This window comes from Ahaetulla prasina, chromosome 10 (genome assembly GCF_028640845.1).
Source record: "Ahaetulla prasina isolate Xishuangbanna chromosome 10, ASM2864084v1, whole genome shotgun sequence".
Taxonomy (NCBI): Eukaryota; Metazoa; Chordata; class Lepidosauria; order Squamata; family Colubridae; genus Ahaetulla; species Ahaetulla prasina.
This window is the reverse complement of record NC_080548.1, coordinates 31,318,838-31,338,940: the sequence shown is the minus strand read 5'-3', so window position 1 is coordinate 31,338,940 and position 20,103 is coordinate 31,318,838. Positions and strand designations below refer to the sequence as shown.

Genomic DNA, 20,103 nt, shown 5'->3' with positions numbered 1-20,103 from the left:
CCAGGACTCGGTTTTTAAGTGAATCATCACCTCTTTGGTTACTGGTTCAATCTTATTATTCAGCACTGAATAAAGAAGGAGGTGTAAATTCTCCTGCAAGGACTCATAGGAGACAGTAGTCTTCCTTGCGGGCTCCTGGACGCTCCCTGAGCTTGGTTGTTTTCCTGACTAGGGAACATCAGCAGTGCTGATGGACAATCAGTTTGTCGGTGGGGGGGTAAGAGGTTACATTCATCCTCGCTAAAAACATCTGATAAATCCATGTATGCTTTAGGGATGCGTGGTTCATTAGGAGATGGATTGGATATGGTGGTGGTTGGTTCTCTCTGGTGGTCATTTTGGACAAGGTTTTTTTCGGCAGGGGGAATTGGGTCTAAGGGTCTGAAAGTCCATATAATTTTCCTGAATCCATCCTCCCATTTGATTGTGGGTCCCATTTGTCCAACCAAGCTAAACCCAGGATGATGGATTCTGACATCTTTGGAATTACTATGAATCTTATAAGTTCATGATGGGCTCCAATTTCTAAGCGAACCAGTTGTGTGATTTGGGTCGCTGGAACGCCACCAATCAAGGTGGGTTTGCAGGGAGGAGGAAGAGAAGGAGGAGGAGGATGACTGTGGGGTCCTTGGTACTCTCTGAGTTTGGTTGCTCTCTTGCAGACATTTCATGACCCAACTAGGGAACATCATCAGTGCTAGAAAGTAGTGTGGTTTGTTGGGAAAGGACGAGGAGGAGGAGGAGGACTGTGTGGTCCTTGGTGCTCTCTGAGTTTGCTTGTTCTCTTGCCGACATTTCATGACCTAACTAGGTAACATCATCAGTGGTACAAGGGTGTGGGGTCTGCTCGCCGTAAATTCCGTAGACATAGCAGTGATCACACTACCTAGCTGGGTCATGAAACGTCTGCAAGAAAATCACCACGCTCAGGGGAGCACCGAGGACCCCACACACACACCATTCAACCCCGACCTACAAATATTCTCTTCTGTTGGTAAGGAAAACTCCTGATTTCCTTAGAGCACCCAGAATTGACGTAATATCCTGCTCCTGAATTAGAGTTTGCGGTTCCCAACAGGTCTCTCCCCCCTCCCCACCCACAATTAATTGGGAGGAAGAACTTTTCTTGGGATCATCCAGGAATGTGTAGGGAAGTGCATCCAACATTACTCACTCTGGCACACCTTCGACATGTTGCGAAGGACGCAGCGAGGGTAGCGGGATGCCAAAGAGCCCCGAGGTTGGAAAATACCCATCTGGAGCCTTCTGTAAGGGAGGAAAGAGCAATTAAACCGTCGAACCGTTGCCTTGATAACTAAATATTTCCTTTAGATGGTGCAATTAAAAAAAAAAATCCGCTGATGTTTTATAGCCTAGCATACGGGAACATTTGGGGGCCAGGGGGGGTACAGGACATCCTCAACTTAACAACAGCTTCTTTAGTGACCCTTCGAAGTTACCGCAGCACTGAAAAGCACCGTTTTTGGCACTTATGCCCGTTCACCAAGGTCATGTGATCCCAATTCAGATACTTGGCCACCGGTTCATATTGATCAACTGTCAGAGCCGAAGAAGCTTCTTGGATGAGAAGCGAAAGGTCTTCAAAAGAAAAAAAACAAAACAAGAAAGTCCAGTTGCCTCTTGGAAAACAAAAAAAGGACCTTTGGGACAACCATGACCCTGGATGATGAAGAATCTCTTAAAAAAAAACACAAAACCATCCGGACTATTTAAGATAAATTCTAGGTTAACAGAAGGCAACCTAGAACTACCTGTATCTCATCAAGAAAACTTACACAGTGACGTCCATGATAGCAGGGTTCCAATATTTGAGGGGCTGCCACAAGAGAGAGGAGGGGGTCAACCCAGGGGTGAAATCCAGCAGGTTCTGACAGGTTCTGGAGAACCGGTAGCAGAAATTTTGAGCAGTTCGGAGAACCGGCAAATGCCACCTCTGGCTGGCCCCCGAGTGGGGTGGGAATGGGGATTTTGTAGTATCCTTTCGCTAGGAGTAGGGAAGGAATAGAGATTTTTTGCAGGATCCTTCCCCTGGAGTGGGGTGGGAATGGTGATTTTGCAGTATCCTTCCCCTGACGTGCCCACCAAGCCACGCCCACAGAACCGGTAGTAAAAAAAATTGAATTTCACTACTGGGGTCAACCTATTCTCCAAAGCACCCGAAGGCAGGACAAGAAACAACGGATGGAAACGAATCAAGGAGAGAAGCAACCTTGAACTAAGGAGAAATTTCCTGACAGTGAGAATAGTTAACCAGTGGAACAACTTGACACCAGAAGTTGTGGATGCTCCAACACTGGAGGTTTTTAAAAAGAGATTTGGACAACCATTGGTCTGGAATGGTATGGAGCCTCCTGCTTGAGCAGGGGGTTGGACTAGAAGACCTCTAAGGCCCCTTCCAAGTCTTATTCTGTAATCTCAGATCAATTAAATCAATGGAACAACTTTCCTTCAGAAGTGGTGAGTGCTCCAACACTGGAGGTTTTTAAGAAGAGACTGGATAGCCATTTGTCTGAAACGGCATGGGGTTCCCTGCCTGAGCAGGGGGTTGGACTAGAAGACCTCAAAGGTCCCTTCTGACTCTTCCTTCTGTTACCCTGTTATTCTAGCAGACTCAAGATGGACTCTAAGGAAATTTTACTTTAAGGCAGGGGTCTCCAACTTTAAGACTTGTGGACTTCAACTCCCAGAGTCCCTCAGCCAGCTTTGCTTACTCTCTTGTAATCCCTTCCTCTGCAATCTCTCCACTTTGGTGAGTAAGAGAAACAGACACGTCTGCCTGAGGAATTCTGGGAGTTGGAGTCCACAAGTCTTAAAGTTGCCAAGGTTGGAGACCCCTGCTTTGAGGTCCGTTTTTATGAAGCCCCTTTTAACTTTTCAGGCAAGGCCTAACTCACCTGTCTGGGGCAGGTCTTGGAAGGACAGACACAAACACCACAGCCGGCAAGATAAGAAATGATGGCTTGAGAGAATTTGCTGGATTTGTTCTCTGGACCAGCCATGGTTGTTGCTAGGCAGGACGTGACATTTCGCACAAGGTAGCCCGGATTTGGCTTTAAAACGTTCTTTTTCCGTGGCTCGGAAACACGCAAGGCACTTTCCGAGCACGTTTGCAAAACAAGCAGGACAAGGCGAGAGGTTGAAGGAAGCTCAAGCCAGCTGAATTAGTCAAATTCCCAGGGCCTACAACTGGGATTGAGACGTTGCTCCACTTCCAAAGTCAACCGCATTCAAGTAAGACCAACGGAACCACATTCTTAATTTTTGGAGCCCGATGTTAAAACTTCCGGCTCTTCCACTTTCTAGGGAGCGTTGATCTGTTTTTCCCACGTAGAAAGACCTCACAATGTCTTCTAATGAGAATCTTTTAAAAAAAATAAAATAAAATAAAATAGCAATGAAAAAAACCTAAACAGTTTCAACTTTAGGGCTACCTATACCTTTTTCCACAATGCCCACCAGATTTTGGTCTTCCTTTCCTTTGAACTAAGCTCTCTTTTAAGACACAGACAGTTTAGCTTTTCCCCACCTACAAGCGTAACCACAATAGGGAAAGTAAAAAAAAACCCCAAAACCCAACAGACTTCGAAAGAAAGACAGGTGTGGGGGGGGAAGCAGCCATATCCTATTTATAAATTTCCTGTAGAGGGGAAAGGAAATATTTAAAGGGGCATAGCTCCTGGAAAAGAATGGGGGGAAAAACAGCACTTCTGAAAGGAAAATAAAACTCGCAGAGGGGATCTCTGACAATTACAGGGATCCACTGATAAAATCCATTGAAAAGAAATCAGAAGGTATGCATTTTGTTCCTGGAGGGGCTTGGAGGCCTGTGAATGAAGGTATAATAATAATCAACAATGTAGGATCCAAAATGTCATTTTCCTGGAGTAAACCTGTGTATTGGAAGGAACATACTTTGTTGTTGTTGTTGTTGTTGTTGTCAATTATTCTTAAATCTGATGGTGTTAACTGAATTGCAGACAGGAAAACCAACTTCTCTTTCTCCTTCCCCTTTATTCTGGTCTACTCCTGTGATTTTTATTTTTTTTTACACTTTCCTGTTCGGTCACCATCAGCTGTCGAAGCTCCTCCTGCTTCAGAGAGAAACAGTCTCACCTGTTGTTCAGGTATGCAGACCGAAGAGCTGAAGGAAGCACTCAGACCAATGGAAAGACGCTTGTTCCCAGTTTTCCTGTGTTTGGCTCCCTTTTTTCTGGGAACGTGGTCCTCCGCTGGGTTTGGCCGAGGGTGTTTGGGAAGCCCGGCGTGGTGGTTTCCTGTCCAGCGTGGTTTGGGTAAATGCTGGGAGAGGTTTAGTCAAGGAGGGCATGATTAGAAAAATGATCATTAGTTAATGCAGAAGAGGGGCGGATTCAGGCTTTGATTGCGGCTCTCAAAATTCTGCAGTTGGGTAGCAGAGAAGAGAAAGAATAAAAGAAGGAGAAAGGAAAGGAAAGAAAAGGAAAGAAAAGAAAAGGAAAGGAAAGGAAAGGAAAGGAAAGGAAAGGAAAGGAAAGGAAAGGAAAGAAAGAAAAAGAAAAGGAAGGAAAGGAAGGAAGGAAGAAGGAAAGAAAAGAAAAGGAGGAAGGAAAGAAAAGGAAAGGAAGGAAGGAAGGAAGGAAGGAAGGAAGGAGAGAAAAGAAAGAAAAGAAAGGGAAAGATAGGAAAGAAAGGAAAGGGAAAGGAAGGAAGGAAGGAAGGAAGGAAGGAAGGAAGGAAGGAAAGAAAAGGAAAGGAGGAAGGAAAGGAAGGAAAATAAAAGAAGGAAGGAAAGGAAGAGAAGGAAGGAAGGAAAAGAAGGAAGGAAGGAAGGAAAGGAAAGGAAGGAAGAAAGGAAGGAAAGGAAGGAAGGAAGGAAAAATAAAAGCAGGAAGGAAGGAAAGGAAGAGAAGGAAGGAAGGAAGGAAGGAAGGAAAGAAAAGGAAAGGAGGAAGGAAAGGAAGAGAAGGAAGGAAGGAAGGAAAGGAAAGGAAAGGAAGGAAGGAAAGAAGGAAAGGAAGGAAGGAAGAAGGAAAGAAAAGAAAAGGAGGAAGGAAAGAAAAGGAAAGGAAGGAAGGAAGGAAGGAAGGAAGGAAGGAAGGAAAGAAAAGGAAAGGAGGAAGGAAAGGAAAAGGAAAAGGAAGGAAGGAAGGAAGGAAGGGAAGGAAGGAAGGAAAGAAAAAGGAAAGGAGGAAGGAAAGGAAGGAAAAATAAAAGAAGGAAGGAAAGGAAGAGAAGGAAGGAAGGAAAAGAAGGAAGGAAGGAAGGAAAGGAAAGGAAGGAAGAAAGGAAGGAAAGGAAGGAAGGAAGGAAAAATAAAAGCAGGAAGGAAGGAAAGGAAGAGAAGGAAGGAAGGAAGGAAGGAAGGAAAGAAAAGGAAAGGAGGAAGGAAGGAAGAAGGAAGGAAGGAAGGAAAGGAAAGGAAAGGAAGGAAGGAAGGAAGAAAGGAAAGAAAAAGGAAAGGAGGAAGGAAAGGAAGGAAAAATAAAAGAAGGAAGGAAAGGAAGAGAAGGAAGGAAAGGAAGAGAAGGAAGGAAGGAAGGAAAGGAAAGGAAAGGAAGGAAGAAAGGAAGGAAAGGAAGGAAGTGGGGGGAGAGAGAAAGGCAGTTAAGTGAGTTGTGCCCATTTTACAACCTTTCTTGGCACAGTTGTTAAGTGAATCATTGCAACTGTTAAATTAGTCACCCGGTTGTTAAGTGAACCCGGCTTCCCCATCGACTTTGCCTAGTGAAACATTGGTTAAGTGAGCTTTGCCCCATTTTACGACCTTTCTGGCCACCGTTGCTAAGCGAACCATTGCATTTGGTAAGTGAGTCACACGGTCGTTAAGTGAATCTGGACTCCCCCGTTGACTTGGCTGAGCAGAAGGTCGCAAGAGCGGATCACGTGATCCCAGGGGCACGGCGACCGTCATAAAACACGAACCAGCTGCCAAGCCTCATGCCTATTTTCGATCAGGTGACCCCCGGGGTACTGCGACGGTCATAAGTGTGAGAAACCATTTTAAGTCACCCTTTTTAGGGTTGTGGTAACCTGGAACGGTCGTTAGATGATCTGTTGTAAGTCGCGGACCACTTGTATCCCCTTCCTTCCCCCCACTTCCTTTTAGGATAACTCATAGTACAAGAATAGAATAGAATAGAATTTTATTGGCCAAGTGTGATTGGACACACAAGGAATTTGTCTTGGTGCATATGCTCTCAGTGTACATAAAAGAAAAGATACGTTCATCAAGGTACAACATTTACAACACAAATGATGGTCAATATATCAATATAAATCATAAGGATTGCCAGCAACAAAGTTACAGTCATACAGTCATAAGTGGAAAGAGATGGGTGATGGGAACTATGAGAAGATTAATAGTAGTGCAGATTCAGTAAATAGTCTGACAGTGTTGAGGGAATTATTTGTTTAGCAGAGTGATGGCCTTCGGGAAGAAACTGTTCTTGTGTCTAGTTGTTCTGGTGTGCAGTGCTCTATAGCGTCGTTTTGAGGGTAGGAGTTGAAACAGTTTATGTCCAGGATGCGAGGGGTCTGTAAATATTTTCACGGCCCTCTTCTGTCCTGTCCTGACCGTTTTTCCGCGCTGTTGTAATTTCACAGAAGTCACTAAACTGTCAGTTGTGTAAATTGAGGACTTAACTATTCACCGCGGCAGATAAAATTCACCTGCTGGGATTTGGCCTAATGGTCAAAGCGCCATGTGCAGGAATGATTAACCATAGAGTGAAAACTCATAATTTAGTTCTACTTTTTACACACACACACACACACACACACACACACACACACCACATCACATGCGTAACCCAGTTCCTTTTTAACTCCACATCAGCAACATAACCAACCAGTTGGCTTTGACTCAGCTGCCTCGCAGCCAGCCAGCGTCTCAGCCCTCCGACTTGTCTGTGCCCTTTTGGCTTTCGGCAGAGAAATTCCCAGCGGAGAGGCAACCCGCCCTAATGGTCACAGCAGGCTAAAAAAAAGGGACAGGACCCTGGTGAGCTAACCCAAAAAAAAAGAAAAAAGAAAAAAGAAAAAAAGAACTATGATCCGACGAGAGAGCAAGCGGTAAGCCAAACGCCTTGAAACCTCCTTTTCTTTCTCCTCCTCTTAGTCACCGGGAATTTCTTGGTGCTTTCTAAGTTCCGTGTCGTTCTGAGTAAGTAAGGTGCGTGCAACTTCATTGGGTCAGTTCTCCTCTTTTGCATTGGTGTGGAAAAAGAGGAGTTGCTTTGCTCCGTACATCCTTCTGTCGTGCCCGTTTGGGAGAGGCACTGAGCTGATGGGCATTGGGAAAGATTTAGGCTGAGCCCGAAACTTAGAAAGGGGGAAAAAAATTCTTCCTTCTTTCCTTTGTGTCCTGGAAAAACGCTTGCATTTTTTCTCTCTGGAACTACTCAGCAGCTCTCTCTCACTGTGTAGAAAAGCAGGAGAGACCATCTATATTGACCTGGCAGCTAGTTCTTACTTCTCACCTGCAGCCTGGGGGCTCTAATGGCTGGATGCCCACAGGTAAGTTTCTTCTCAGCATGGCACAGCTTAAGAGGAAAAGAGCCGACTCTAAATGGGAAAATGACAGCTGTCATATTGGGAAACGTTGAATACCCCCCTCAGGCCTGTACGGTCCGGTACCTAAGACTGTCAGAAAGATTTGAAACTTCTTTGTGTTTGGCAGCCACCGCCCCGCCATTTATCAGAACGAAAATCTTAAAAACGACTCCAATCATATCTCAAGCCCGGGCTAGCCGGCTTTTTCAGCTCGCCGATGTTTTTGGGATGTTGGAAATGGTTTTGCTTCAGAGGGAAGTTCCTAGTACAAGATCTGCAAGATGCGGCACGCAATGAGATAGAGGACGGGAAACCGGCGGGGAAGGGCCGCAGGGTGACAGAAGAGGGGCTGAGAAGGGGCACTTGGCGCAAATGCCCACAGTGGCTCCTGTTTTTCTTGGGGCATAGCTGGCGTTTGAAACAGCGAGGCAACATGAGGCTGCACAATCTCTCTCTCTCTGTGTGTGTGTGTGTGTGTATGCGCACCGGGGTGTGTATGCGTGCCGAGCTCTTGAAACGGGCATTTGAGGAACTTGTGCAAGATCGTGGCACGGGGTTGCAAGCAGTTTGCTTCAGAGGTCTGCTGTGGCTGATCAGCGGAGCCTCTCCAGAAAAAAGCAATTGCAGTAGCACTTAAGACTTATATAACGCTTTGCAGGGCTTGACAGACTCTCTAAGCGGTTTACAGAGTCGGCTTCTAGCCCCCAACAATCTGGGTCCTCATCTTACCGACCTTGAAAAGTCGGAAGGCTGAGTCAACCTTGAGCAGGTCAGGATCGAACTGCTGGCGATTGGCAGAGTTAGCCTGCAATACTGCATTCTCACCTTTAGTCGGCTCCACAATTTTTCAATTGGGTGAAGGTCTAAGCTATTCCCAGGCCATTCCAGCAGTGGAATAGGATTATCTTGCCCTATACATTGTAAGCCGCCCTGAGTCTTCGGAGAAGGGCGGGGTATAAATGTAAACCAAAAAAAAAAAAAAAAACTCCCCCCCAAAAAAGTGGTGTTATTAGCCATCAAACCTCAAAAATACACTTTCCCCAAAAGGTTTCCACAATTTTGGCCACGACTGTATCTCTGCTGTTGAGGCTGAGCAGAATTATTTGACTCGGTGTCAGAGGGTGCATGGAGATTTTACGAAGGAGCTTTGGGGTCCACGGCCTCTTCCTGATTCTGTCTGGCTAAAAAAACAGATACTTGGTTTGGATTCCGTACACTCAGCTGATCAGAGTTTAGGATAAGGGCCCCGGCCGGTGTGGAGATGAGACACCAGAACGAAAAGACAAACTGGCTTTCCCCAGGAAAGGTTCTGGAGCTCAAAGCACAGAGGTCTGGTTTGACTGAGAAGGGAGGCAGGCAGGGAGGGACTGTGTCATCTCTGCACACAAGGAAGTTGGGCAAGGAGGAAAAAAAATGTTCTTGAGCACGTCCACATATTGCTTCAAGTTGGGTGCTTTGCTGTCAGCTGCAACATTGAAGAGGGTCTGTTGTGACCGAGGCCCAAGTAGCAGGGGGTGAAATGGCTCCCGGTTCGGACCGGATCGCCCGAACATCCCAATAACAACGTTCTTTGAGGAATTTGGAGTTCTTATTGAACGGGGACGCGGTGGCTCAGGGGCTAGGAGGTTGAGCTTGTCGATCAAAAGGTCGGCAGCTCAGCGGTTTGAATCCCTAGTGCTGCCGTGTAACGGGGGTGAGCTCCCGTTACTTGTCCCAGCTTCTGCCAACCTAGCAGTTTCGAAAGCACGTAAAAATGCAAGTAGAAAAAATAAGGACCACCTTTGGTGGGAAGGTCACAGCGTTCCGTGCGCCTTTGGCGTTGAGTCAGGCCGGCCCCATGACCACGGAGACGTCTTCGGACAGCGCTGGCTCTTCGGCTTTGAAACGGAGATGAGCACCGCCCCCTAGAGTCGGGAACGACTAGCACGTATGTGCGAGGGGAACTTTTACCTTTACCTTTTTATTGAATGAGATGTATTACTTGGAACCCCTGACACCAGGTTGTTGAGAACGGCCAATAGCGCAGCTTGTTGCTTTTGCAGGAGATCGCGGACTGAGGCCGCTGGTAGGATGGATTCCAGCACCCTCCCAGGAGCCAGCAAGATCTACCGGCGGAAGAGCCGACGCCATATGACCTGCCCCAACCCTCGAGAGATCAACCAGGCCTTGGCTTGCATCAGCCTGGGAGAACTGAACCGTTCTTGCACTCTGGAGGAGCTGATTGAGAAATGCCTTCGCTCCTTTGGTACTGTGGCTGGAGGTAGTGGGGACCCCATAGAGGGGACGATGTTCCATAAGACTAGAGACCAAGGCTGATTCTAGTGCAAATCCTGCCACAGATAGCCCAGGTTACCATCCGGGAAGTTTTTTTCTTTGATGGTTTGTATTCCGCCTGGATTGTTTTTACAAATAACTCAAGGCGGAGAACATATCCAACACAGCTTCCTTCTCCTAATTTCCCCATGCCAACAACCCTGTGAGGTGGGCAGAGGTGGGTTTCAGCAGGTTCTGACCAGTTCTGGAGAACCGGTAGTGGAAATTTTGAGCAGTTTGTAGAACCGGTAAATACCACCTGTGACTGGCCCTGCACCCCATCTATTCTCTGCCTCCCGAGTCCCAGCTGATCGGGAGGAAATGGGGATTTTGCAGTAACCTTCCCCTGGAGTGGGGTGGGAATGGAGATTTTACAGTATCCTTCCCCTGCCACGCCCACCAAGCCACGCTCACAGAACCGGTAGTAAAATTTTTTGAAACCCACCACTGGAGGTGGGTTGGGATGAGAGAAAGAGAAATGAACTCTCCCCAAGGTGGGACTAGAACTCACCATCTCCTGGTGATTGGCCCAGAGTCACCCAGCCAGTTTTCATGCCTAAAGTGGGACTAAAACTCACTCTCTCCATGTGATTGGCCCAAAAGCATCCAGCTAGCTTTCATGTCTAAGGTGGGACTAGAACTCACTGTTCCCTGGTAGCCCACAGTCCCCCAGCTGGCTTTCATGCCTAAGGTGGGACTAGAACTCACCGTCTCCTGGTGATTGGCCCAAAGTCCCCCAGCTGGCTTTCATGCCTAAGGTAGAACTTGAACTCGAGGTCTCTTGCTTTCTCGTCTGGTACCTTAACCATGAGACCAAACCCTTAAAGACCAGGCGCGTACCGTATTATGGGGCAGATCTATCCCAGACAGCTTCCTCATTTCTATTCGGTTCCATTTCTGCCTATCGACAGATCCACTTTAACGCCTGTCTTTCTTTTCCAGATGTGGATGGGAACCTGTGCACCAGCGACTTCATGGTGAACATGACACTAACCGCTCATAGTTGGGTGGTCCCGTCTGCAGAGCTGGCTCGCCGTCTTTTGACTTTATATCCTTTGGGGGAACACAAAGCCTCTCACCTTAAAATATCCCCGAGGTGCTTTTTCAAAAGGCAACTGGGTTGTCTTCCTTTTTCCTCGAAGACGTTTCGTTTCTCATCCGAGAAGCTTCTTCAGTTCTACATATCGGTTCTTGGACGAGAAGCGAAACGTCTTCGAGGAAAACCCAAGGAAGTCAAGTTGCCTTTTGAAAAAGCACTTTTGGGACAATCACGACCTGGATGGCTGAGAATCTCCACAGACACTCCTTAGAATGTCTTCCCAAGGGGATGGTGGCAATTGTTGGATATGAAACAGTTTTCTATTAATTTATTCAATTTATAGTATAAACCTTACTTTTTTCAACAGTGAAAAAAGTAAGGTTCTACATTTAGGCAAAAATACCAAAATGCACAGGTAATGTGGTACCTTGTTCAGTAGTAGTAACTGCGAGAGGGATCTTGGAGTCCTAGTGGAAAACTATTTAGATATGAGCCAGCCGTGTGCAGCAGCTGCCAAAAAAGCCAACACAGTTCTGGGCTGCATAAACAGAGGGATAGAATCAAGATCACGTGAAGTGTTAATACCACTTTATAATGCCTTGGTAAGGCCATACTTGGAATATTGCATTCAGTTTTGGTTGCCACGATGTAAAAAAGATGTTGAGACTCTAGAAAGAGTGCAGAGAAGAGCAACAAAGAAGATTAGGGGACTAGAGGCTAAAACATAGGAAGAACGGTTGCAGGAACTGGGTATGTCTAGTTGGATGAAAAGAAGAACTAGGGGAGACATGATAGCAGTGGTCCAATATCTCAGGGGTTGCCACGAAGAAGAGGGATTCAAACTATTCTCCAAAGCACCTAAAGGCAGGACAAGAAGCCATGGATGGAAACTAATCAAGGAGAGAAGCAACTTAAAACTAAGGAGAAATTTCCTGACAATGAGAACAATTAACCAGTGGAACAACTTCCCTGCAGAAGTTGTGGATGCTCCAACACTGGAAATTTTTAAGAAGATGGCTAACCATTTGTCAGAAATGGTGTAGGGTTTCCTGCCTGGGCAGGGGATTGGACTAGAAGACCTCTAAGGTCCCTTCCAACTCTGTTGTTGTTGTTGTTGTTGTTGTTATTCATTTATTTATTAAGCTTGCATGCTGCCCATCTCACCAAAGGGGCCTCAGGGGGCTTACAGACACTGAATAAAATGCTGTAGAAAACAAATCAAAACAATGGAGGTTAAATTTAAAGAGCTTAAATTTAAAAATTCTCCGAAAGGCAACAAGATTGCTTGCTGGATTCAAGTCAAGGATACTTTGACCAAAATTGCAATGACAAAAACCAGTTCGAAAGGGACTGATTTTGCATAAAATGGGTCGGTTCGCCCGGTGGTGTAGTTTGGGGAGCTGTTATTTTAGGTGGCTGCTTGAGTCAGGCCATGATAGTGTTTATTCTTTACAGTACATTATGTGAACCTGGATATGGGATTTTGTGCTTTACAGGAAACTAGCAAATGTCTTCTGTCCAGCCTCCAATCGGACCTAAAGGAACAGCTTTGGAACAAGCATTATATATACTTCGGCGGCGTTCTGATTTATTTTAGCCAGCACAAAAAGGAGCTTGAGTTTTAGCACTTGCAATGAATGACAATTCCCGGTGAACAATTTCTAGGGTGAATTACTGGGGCTCCTCGAGAATTAACTTCCTAGGGAGCAATTATGCCAGTTAATTAGGGTAAGCTTTGTAGCGGGAGGCAGTATTGAACTGTTGAACAACGAAGGCAGCCTGACCTTCAAATACTCCAACAGAAGTTGCATGGGAGAAAAAAATGCATGGGCGTTATGTCCTCTTAGTTAATAGGGTCCTGCTAGAACAGAGGTGTGAGACTCAAGGCCGGCGGGTCGCATCCTGCCCGCAGGGTGCTTAGATCTGGCCTGCGGGCCCACTCTGGTAACAGTGATGGCCGGCCCACGGTGCTTCTGCCTGTGAAAACGGAGCTCAGGGGGGCCACACACAGACCTCCTGGGCTCTGTTTCCGGCCACGACGGCCTCCTGCAGCCCTCTGCTAGTGAAAACGGAGCTCGGCAGGGCCATGTGCTGCAGGAGGCTGTCGTGGCCAGAAACGGAACCTCGATCAGTAACGTTGAGCTGGCCATGCCCCTCCACCCCCAAGGTCAAACACGACCCTGATGCAGCCCTCAGTGAAATTGAATTTAACAGCCCTGTGCTAGAATAACTCACATAGTAAAGGGACTCTGTTGAAAGGAAGGAAGAGAAGTGCATTTCAGCAAAATAAATTCCTGAATCCTTTCCACAAGAATTTGGAGAACAAATTAAGCCTTAACTTTATTGATCACATATCAGGAATCGGCCCAGGACAAGAATCCTTCACGTCAACTGAGGATCTGCCACTTTGTCCGGTCTGTATTCTCTTCCAGCTATCTTTTTTCTCCCCACCCCCCTCAAGGTTTCTCAACTTTGCCAACTTAAAATGTGTGGCCTTCAATTCCCAGAATTCCCCAGCCACTAAGCTGGTAAACTTTTAAGATTTGTGGACTTCAATTCCCAGAATTCCCCGGTCAGCAAGCTAGTAAACATTAATATATGTGGATTTCAACTCCCAGAATTCTCCAGTCAGCAAGGTAGTAGACTTTAGTTGTGTAGACTTTAACTCCCAAAGTTCCCCAGCCACAAGCTAGTAAACTTTAGGATATATGGACCAACTCCCAGAATTCCCTTCAGCAAGTTACTAAACGTTAAGATATGTGGACTTCAACTCGCAGAATTCTCCAGTCAGCCATGCAGCTCCAACCTGAATTTCTTGCTCCCTTTTCAGCTACTGGCTTGTGAACTATCCAGAGGCTTTTCACTTGGACCCTCACTTGGAGGAGGTGATCACAGAAATCTTGGAGGTGGTGAGGAACCAAGGCCCAGCAGGACACAACAACCTGCTCGATACATCCTGCATGTGAGTGGCGACAACCAGTTCAGAGATGGGAATTGCCCAGTGGAAGGGACGGGATAGGCACGGCGAGATCCCATGTGCTGTCGTGTTTTAATTTATTTATATATTGAATATATTGGTTTTGCAAAAAGGGGGCTTTCAGGTAGGGAAAAAGGGGGAAGTGAATGCATCCCATATTATTATCATATTGACTCCATGATCGTTTTTTTTTTAAAAACCCTGCTGCATACAGGTAGTCCTTCACTTACGACCGATCATTTAACAAAGATTTAAAGTTATGACGGGGCCAAGGTTTCACATGCCTGCCCTTTAGCAAACTTTATTTTGGATGCAAGCTCCTTGGGGGAAGAAGAGGGGAGGTCCAGGACATTACCCATCCTTTAAAAAAAACCAACCCTTCAAGGAGGGGTGATTCAGGAGGTTCTCCAAAAATGTTACCAAGTCATGATGAGGGTGTAAAGCAGAAGGAAAGTCCAACTAACGTGTCATTTGGTGGAGATGAAATCAACAGTGACGAAAATCCATTGGGTGTTGCCTTAAAACCCATTCTGAGTTTCCATGGTGCTGCTAAGCCTTCCCCTATTCCTCAGGCACTCGAAAGCTCTGCTTCTCAGGTTCTTCTTGCCTGATCTCCAACAGCTTGGCCTTTTCACCTCTCCAAAGCTTTCTGTTCAAGAGACATGGATCTCTCTTTACCCCGGGAAAGCATCTGCCTTCTTCAATCTTCTTCTTAGACCAGGGGTCTCCAACCTTGGTCCCTTTAAGACTTGTGGACTTCAACTCCCAGAGTTCCTCAGCCAGCTCAACCGCAACTCGGTCCCTAATGAGTCCCTTCTGTGCTTGTTCTCCCTCCAGGGTGAGTCACACCTGGAACCGTTCTCTCAGTTGCCAACACAGTCCTGCCGCTGGCAAGAAACGTAAAGTCTCTCTGCTGTTTGATCACCTGGATCCAGGTGAGCTAGCCGACCACCTCAGTTACCTGGAATTCAAGGCATTCTGCCGTCTCTCGGTAAGGAACTGCAAACGGAGTACGAAAAGGTTTTTTTGCAAAATGGGTGGGATGGATCATTGCGAAAGCCTTCCTCGCCCTTGTATCTTTTACAGATATCCTGGGAGTGGGAAAATTTGGCTGGTTGAAGATGATGGTAGACATAGGAAGTCCCTAGGTTGAGGATGGCAGTAGATATTCACCAGTGTTCTGTCCCCCTCCCCACTTCACAGAGCAAACGCAAAGTCGCGTGTCTCCCAGTCTTTTTATTTGCTACAGACCTGATTTTCTTCAGTTGAGGAAATACTTGGCAGTGACCGTGCAAAGACCTGCCAAGTTCTGAGTCCGTTATCTCGTGTCCAAGATCTGTTGCCAAAAACTCATTGACAAAGTCCTTTAACCCTCCAACAACCAAGCTGCAGTGCACCCTTGGTAGCTTTTTTGTCCGCCACAAGGGCCACATGGCAGCTCCACCCACTTTTATACCCTGTGGGGTATGGTTCAGTGACTCAGCAATCTTTGAGCTTGCCACACCTCTTCCTCTGCTGCACACGCTTATCTCTTTGTCGCTGCCTCGGATCAATCCAGGATTGATCAGCAGCAGCTGGGACTTGAGGTTTTGCCAGGGAGGAGGAGGGTGCGGGAGAGGGAGGCCTTGTCAGCTCCTCCTCCTGGCCTGCAGGTGGAACTTGGGGCGGTGCCAGTGAGGACGGTCCTGGCGAGGGAGGCCTTGCTGGCTCCTCTCCCTCAGTTTCCGAGTCACTCTCCTCCATGGGAACAGGCTCGAGGGCCGGAGTCACAACACACCAGTGTTTCCCAGCCCTTGGCGGTCTCTGAGCCTGGTTGTTTTCTTGGAGACGTTTCATCACCATACTAAGGTAACACCATCAGTGCTGATGTCACCTAGTTAGGATAAGGCAACATCTGCAAGAGAGCAAGCAAGCTCAGAGAGGGAGCACCAAGGGCCCCACGTTTCAATCTGAGCTACAAATATTCTCCTTTATTGGAATCCAGCCAGCAGGAACATTAAGTCCGTACAACTTAAAGTTGCTGTGGTTGAGAAACACTTTATTAGATCACCCTGGCTTCAAAATAGGAACTTCCTCAACCAAAGGAAGAAGTTCCTATTTTGAAACCACAATGATCTCTCTCTCACTGGAATAGCAATGGTGATACTTACCCATAACCAGCTAAGATGTCCACTGTTTTACTATTTAAAGAATGTGTGTGTGTGTGTGTGTGTGTGTGTGTGTGTGTGTGCATGGATATCTAACCCAAAGTAAAAATGAAAGTCCTTCATATAAAGAGGGTATGATTAACAGAGTAACAGAGTTGGAAGGGACCTTGGAGGTCTTCTAGTCCAACCCCCTGCCAAGGCAGGAAACCCTACACCATTTCAGACAAATGGCTATCCAACATTTTCTTAAAAATTTCCAGTGTTGGTGCATTCACAACTTCTGCAGGCAAGTTGTTGCCTTGGAGGTCTTCTATTCCAACCCTTTGCACAAGTGGCTGTCCAGTCTCGTCTTAAAAGCCTCCAGTGATGGTGCACCTACAACTTCTGGTGGCAAGCTGTTCCACTGGTTAATTGTTCTCACTGTCAGGAAATTTCTCCTTTGTTCTAGGTTGCTTCTCTCTGATTCGTTTCCATCCATTTTTTCTTGTCTTCAAGTGCTTTGGCGAATAAGTTGACCCCAGTGATGGGATTGCAGTAATTTTAACAACTGGTTCTCTGCCCTAATGATTTCTTCCAACAACCAGTTTGCCAAACTGCTCAGAAAGTTAACAACCGGTTCCCCCGAAGTGGTGCGAACTGGCTGAATCCCACCACTGGTTGACCCCCTCTTCTTTGTGGCAGCCCGTCAAATATTGGAAGACTGCTATCACGTCCTAGTCTTCTTTTCTCTAAACTAGACATACCCAATTCCTGCAACCTTTCTTCATATCAGGGGTGAAATCCAGCAGGTTCTGACAGGTTCTGGAGAACTGGTAGCAGACATTTTGAGCAGTTTGGAGATCCGGTAGCAGAAATGTTGAGTAATTCAGAGAAATGTCAAATACCACCTTTGGCTGGCCCCAGAGTAGGGTGGGAATGGGGATTTTTGCAATATCCTTCCCCTGGAGTGTGGTGGGAATGGAAATTTTGCAGTATTCTCCCCTGCCACGCCCATAAGCCATGCCCACCAAGCCACACCATGTCATGCCCACAGAACCGGTAGTAAAAATAATTGGATTTCACCACTGCTTCATATGTTTTAACCTCAGGGTCCTTTCAAATTCACGTCTTGCAGATACGAATTCAACCGGCCATGAGACCTTCTTCCTTGCATTAATCGTTGGCCGGTTATTCACAGGGCAACGGCTGAGATGAAGGGAAAATATTGCACCCCGTTGTGGGGGTCAAATGCAATCTTCCATTGCAAACTCAGCGTGGCTGGCTGGGGAATTCTGGGAGTTGAAGTCCAGCCATCTTAAAATGGTGCAAGTTTGACTAGAATAGAATAACAAGAGTTGGAAGGGACCTTTGAGGTCATCTAGTCCAACTCCCTGCTTAGACAAGAAACCCTACACCACTTCAGACAAATGGTTAGCCACTCTCTTCGTAAAAACTTCCAGTGTTGGAGCATTTATAAACTTCTGGAGGCAAGTTGTTCCACTGACTAATTGTTCTCGCTGTCAGGAAATTTCCCCTTTGTTCTAGGTTGCTTCTCTCCTTGATTAGTTTCCACCCATTGCTCTTTATCCTGCCTTCAGGGGCTTTGGAGAATAGCTTGACTCCCTCTTCTTTGGGGCAGCCCCTGAGATATTGGAAGACTGCTCTCATGTTGCCCTAATCCTTCTTTTCATCAGACTAGACCAGGGGTCACCAACCTTTCAGACCTCGGGGACCACTAAATTCATAATTTTAAATCCTGTGGACCACTAATATGAAATTTTTAAAAAGATAAATAGTATTTAGTGCAATATATAAAATGCAAATAATTTTCCTGTGGACCACCAACATTTTCTCATGGACCACTGGTGGCCTACGGACCACTGGTTGGTGAACACTGGACTAGACATACCCAGTTCCAGCAACCATTCTTCATATGATATATATATTATAATATGATATATATAATATATATTCGTCATATGATATATATAATATAATATTATATATATATTAGAATAGAATAGAATTTTATTGGCCAAGTGTGATTGGACACAAAAGGAATTTGTCTTGGTGCAGATGCTCTCAGTGTACATAAAAGAAAAGATACGTTCATCAAGGTACAACATTTACAACACAATTGATGATCAATATATAATATATATATTGATATATATTATATAATATATATATATAATTATATATATATAATATATATAATATAATATATATATATTCATATATAAGACATGATAGCTGTGTTCCAATATCTCAGGGGTTGCCACAAAGAAGAGGGAGTCGGGCTGTTCTCTAAAGCACCTGAGGGTAGAACAAGAAGCAATGGGTGGAAACTGATCAAAGAAAGAAGCAACTTAGAACTAAGGAGAAATTTCCTGACAGTTAGAACAATTAATAAGTGGAACGACTTGCCTGCAGAAGTTGTGAATGCTCCAACACTGGAAATTTTTAAGAAAATGTTGGATAACCATCTGACTGAGATGGTGTAGGGTTTCCTGCCTGGGCAGGGGGTTGGACTAGAAGGCCTCCAAGGTCCCTTCCAACTCTGTTGTTATGTTATGTTATGTTATATGTTCTTTATATTGATATATTTGAGAATATGTCATCTCTTTGAGCATCTTAAGAGCGACTGCCTCCTTGACCTTTAGGGTGGAATTATGCATCAACCACATGTCTTGTTGGTGCCCAATTTGGGCAATTGAAATGTTGTGTTACCCGTGACTGTTGCCTTGCAGCCTACTGATTTTTTTTCCTCGGTCACTGGTTGCTTCAGATTTCTGGCAAACGACGCCCGAAGCATTTGCGTCCTTGGTTGCACCAGAGTGATATCTAATACAACATCAATGACCTTCTCTCTCCCACAAGCCCACCAGCCAAAACTTCCTAGTGAGCCAGGGCACGGTGTACTAACCATCTAGAGGCCCACAGGAAATGTGGAAATTTCCTGTCTGGTGGAAATTCCAGATCAACGCAGAAGATAGGGCCTTGCGTCTTTCTACGTCTTTCTGTCTCTGTACCAAATTCTACCTCTTCCCCGTTTGGAGAAGGCAACAGAATAGAAATTCCAGCTGCGAAGTGTGCTGGTCCTCGGCTTAAAACCATTCGTTTAGTGACCGGAGTTGCAACAGCACTGAAAAAGTTTACAACTCCAACAGCATCCCCCAGAGTCATGTGATCCAAATTCGGGGGCAGGGCAACTGGTGTGCATTGATGACAGTTGTATGGCTTGGCGGGGTGTGTGTGTCACATGATCATCCCTTTGCTACCTTCCCAGCCGGCTTCCGACAAGCCAAGTCAATGCGAGAAGCCGGATTCCCTTAATGACCTAACAGAACTCACATAACAGAATAACAGAGTTGGAAGGGACCTTGTAGGTCATCTAGCCCAACCCCACCCCCGCCCAAGCAGGAGACCCTTCACCATTTCTGACAGATGGCAGTCCAGTCTCTTCTTGAAAGCTTCCAGGGATGAAGCTCCCACAACTTCCGAAGGCAACTTCTGTTCCATGGGTTGATTGCTCTCACTGTCATCTAACAAGGGCCAACTGGCTTAACAGCAGAAATTTGGGGCTCAGTTGCGGGTGTAAGTCAAGGACTTCCCACGTAACAGCCTTGAAAATGACCTGTGAAACATTGTTGTTGTTGTTGTTAGTTGTGAAGTCATGTCCGACCCATCGTGACCCCATGGACAACCTTCTTCCAGATCTTCCTGTCCTCTACCATCTATCTCTACCACTGATGTGGAGCATTAATGGATCCTTAAAATTTTGTCCACTGCTTCCAAAGCCCTTTCAGGAACTGGTATCAAACTTGAATGGTGCAGTGCATTTTTGAAGGTGTGGATTTAAAAAAAATAAAATAACCAAATGTAAATTTAAAATTGGAATGCAAGAAAGGAATTTGCCCCATTTTTACCTCAGGTAACAATTTTGGGAACCTGTTCTGCTTGCCCCCTCAAAATTCTGGGCCTGCCACCCGATTCCAGGGGTGACATGCTCCCGGTTCGGACCGGACCACCTGATCCGGTAACAATTGTGGCAGGTGTTTCAGAGAACCGGTAGCAAAAACCCCTGCCCGCCCCCA

The 20,103-nt window shown here is 46.0% G+C and overlaps 1 protein-coding gene across 7 annotated transcripts in view; it reads left to right on the top strand.

Annotated features, from left to right (window-relative positions):
* The first annotated feature begins 6,148 nt into the window (after nt 1–6,148).
* RASGRP4 (RAS guanyl releasing protein 4) overlaps nt 6,149–20,103 on the top strand; it is a 33,325-nt gene continuing 19,370 nt past the window's right edge. Inside the window, exons 1-6 of one of the 7 annotated variants that reach the window (XM_058196226.1) lie at nt 6,149–7,071; nt 9,594–9,811; nt 10,807–10,917; nt 13,260–13,317; nt 13,734–13,865; nt 14,718–14,871. In XM_058196226.1, coding sequence (XP_058052209.1) covers nt 7,049–7,071; nt 9,594–9,811; nt 10,807–10,917; nt 13,260–13,317; nt 13,734–13,865; nt 14,718–14,871 — 696 coding nt within the window. In that variant the 5' untranslated portion in view covers nt 6,149–7,048. Of the gene's footprint in view, nt 7,072–7,111; nt 7,516–9,593; nt 9,812–9,834; nt 9,931–10,806; nt 10,918–13,259; nt 13,318–13,733; nt 13,866–14,717; nt 14,872–20,103 lie in introns of those variants that run through there. The other 6 variants (XM_058196227.1, XM_058196228.1, XM_058196229.1 and 3 more) reach the window with 6 other exon arrangements.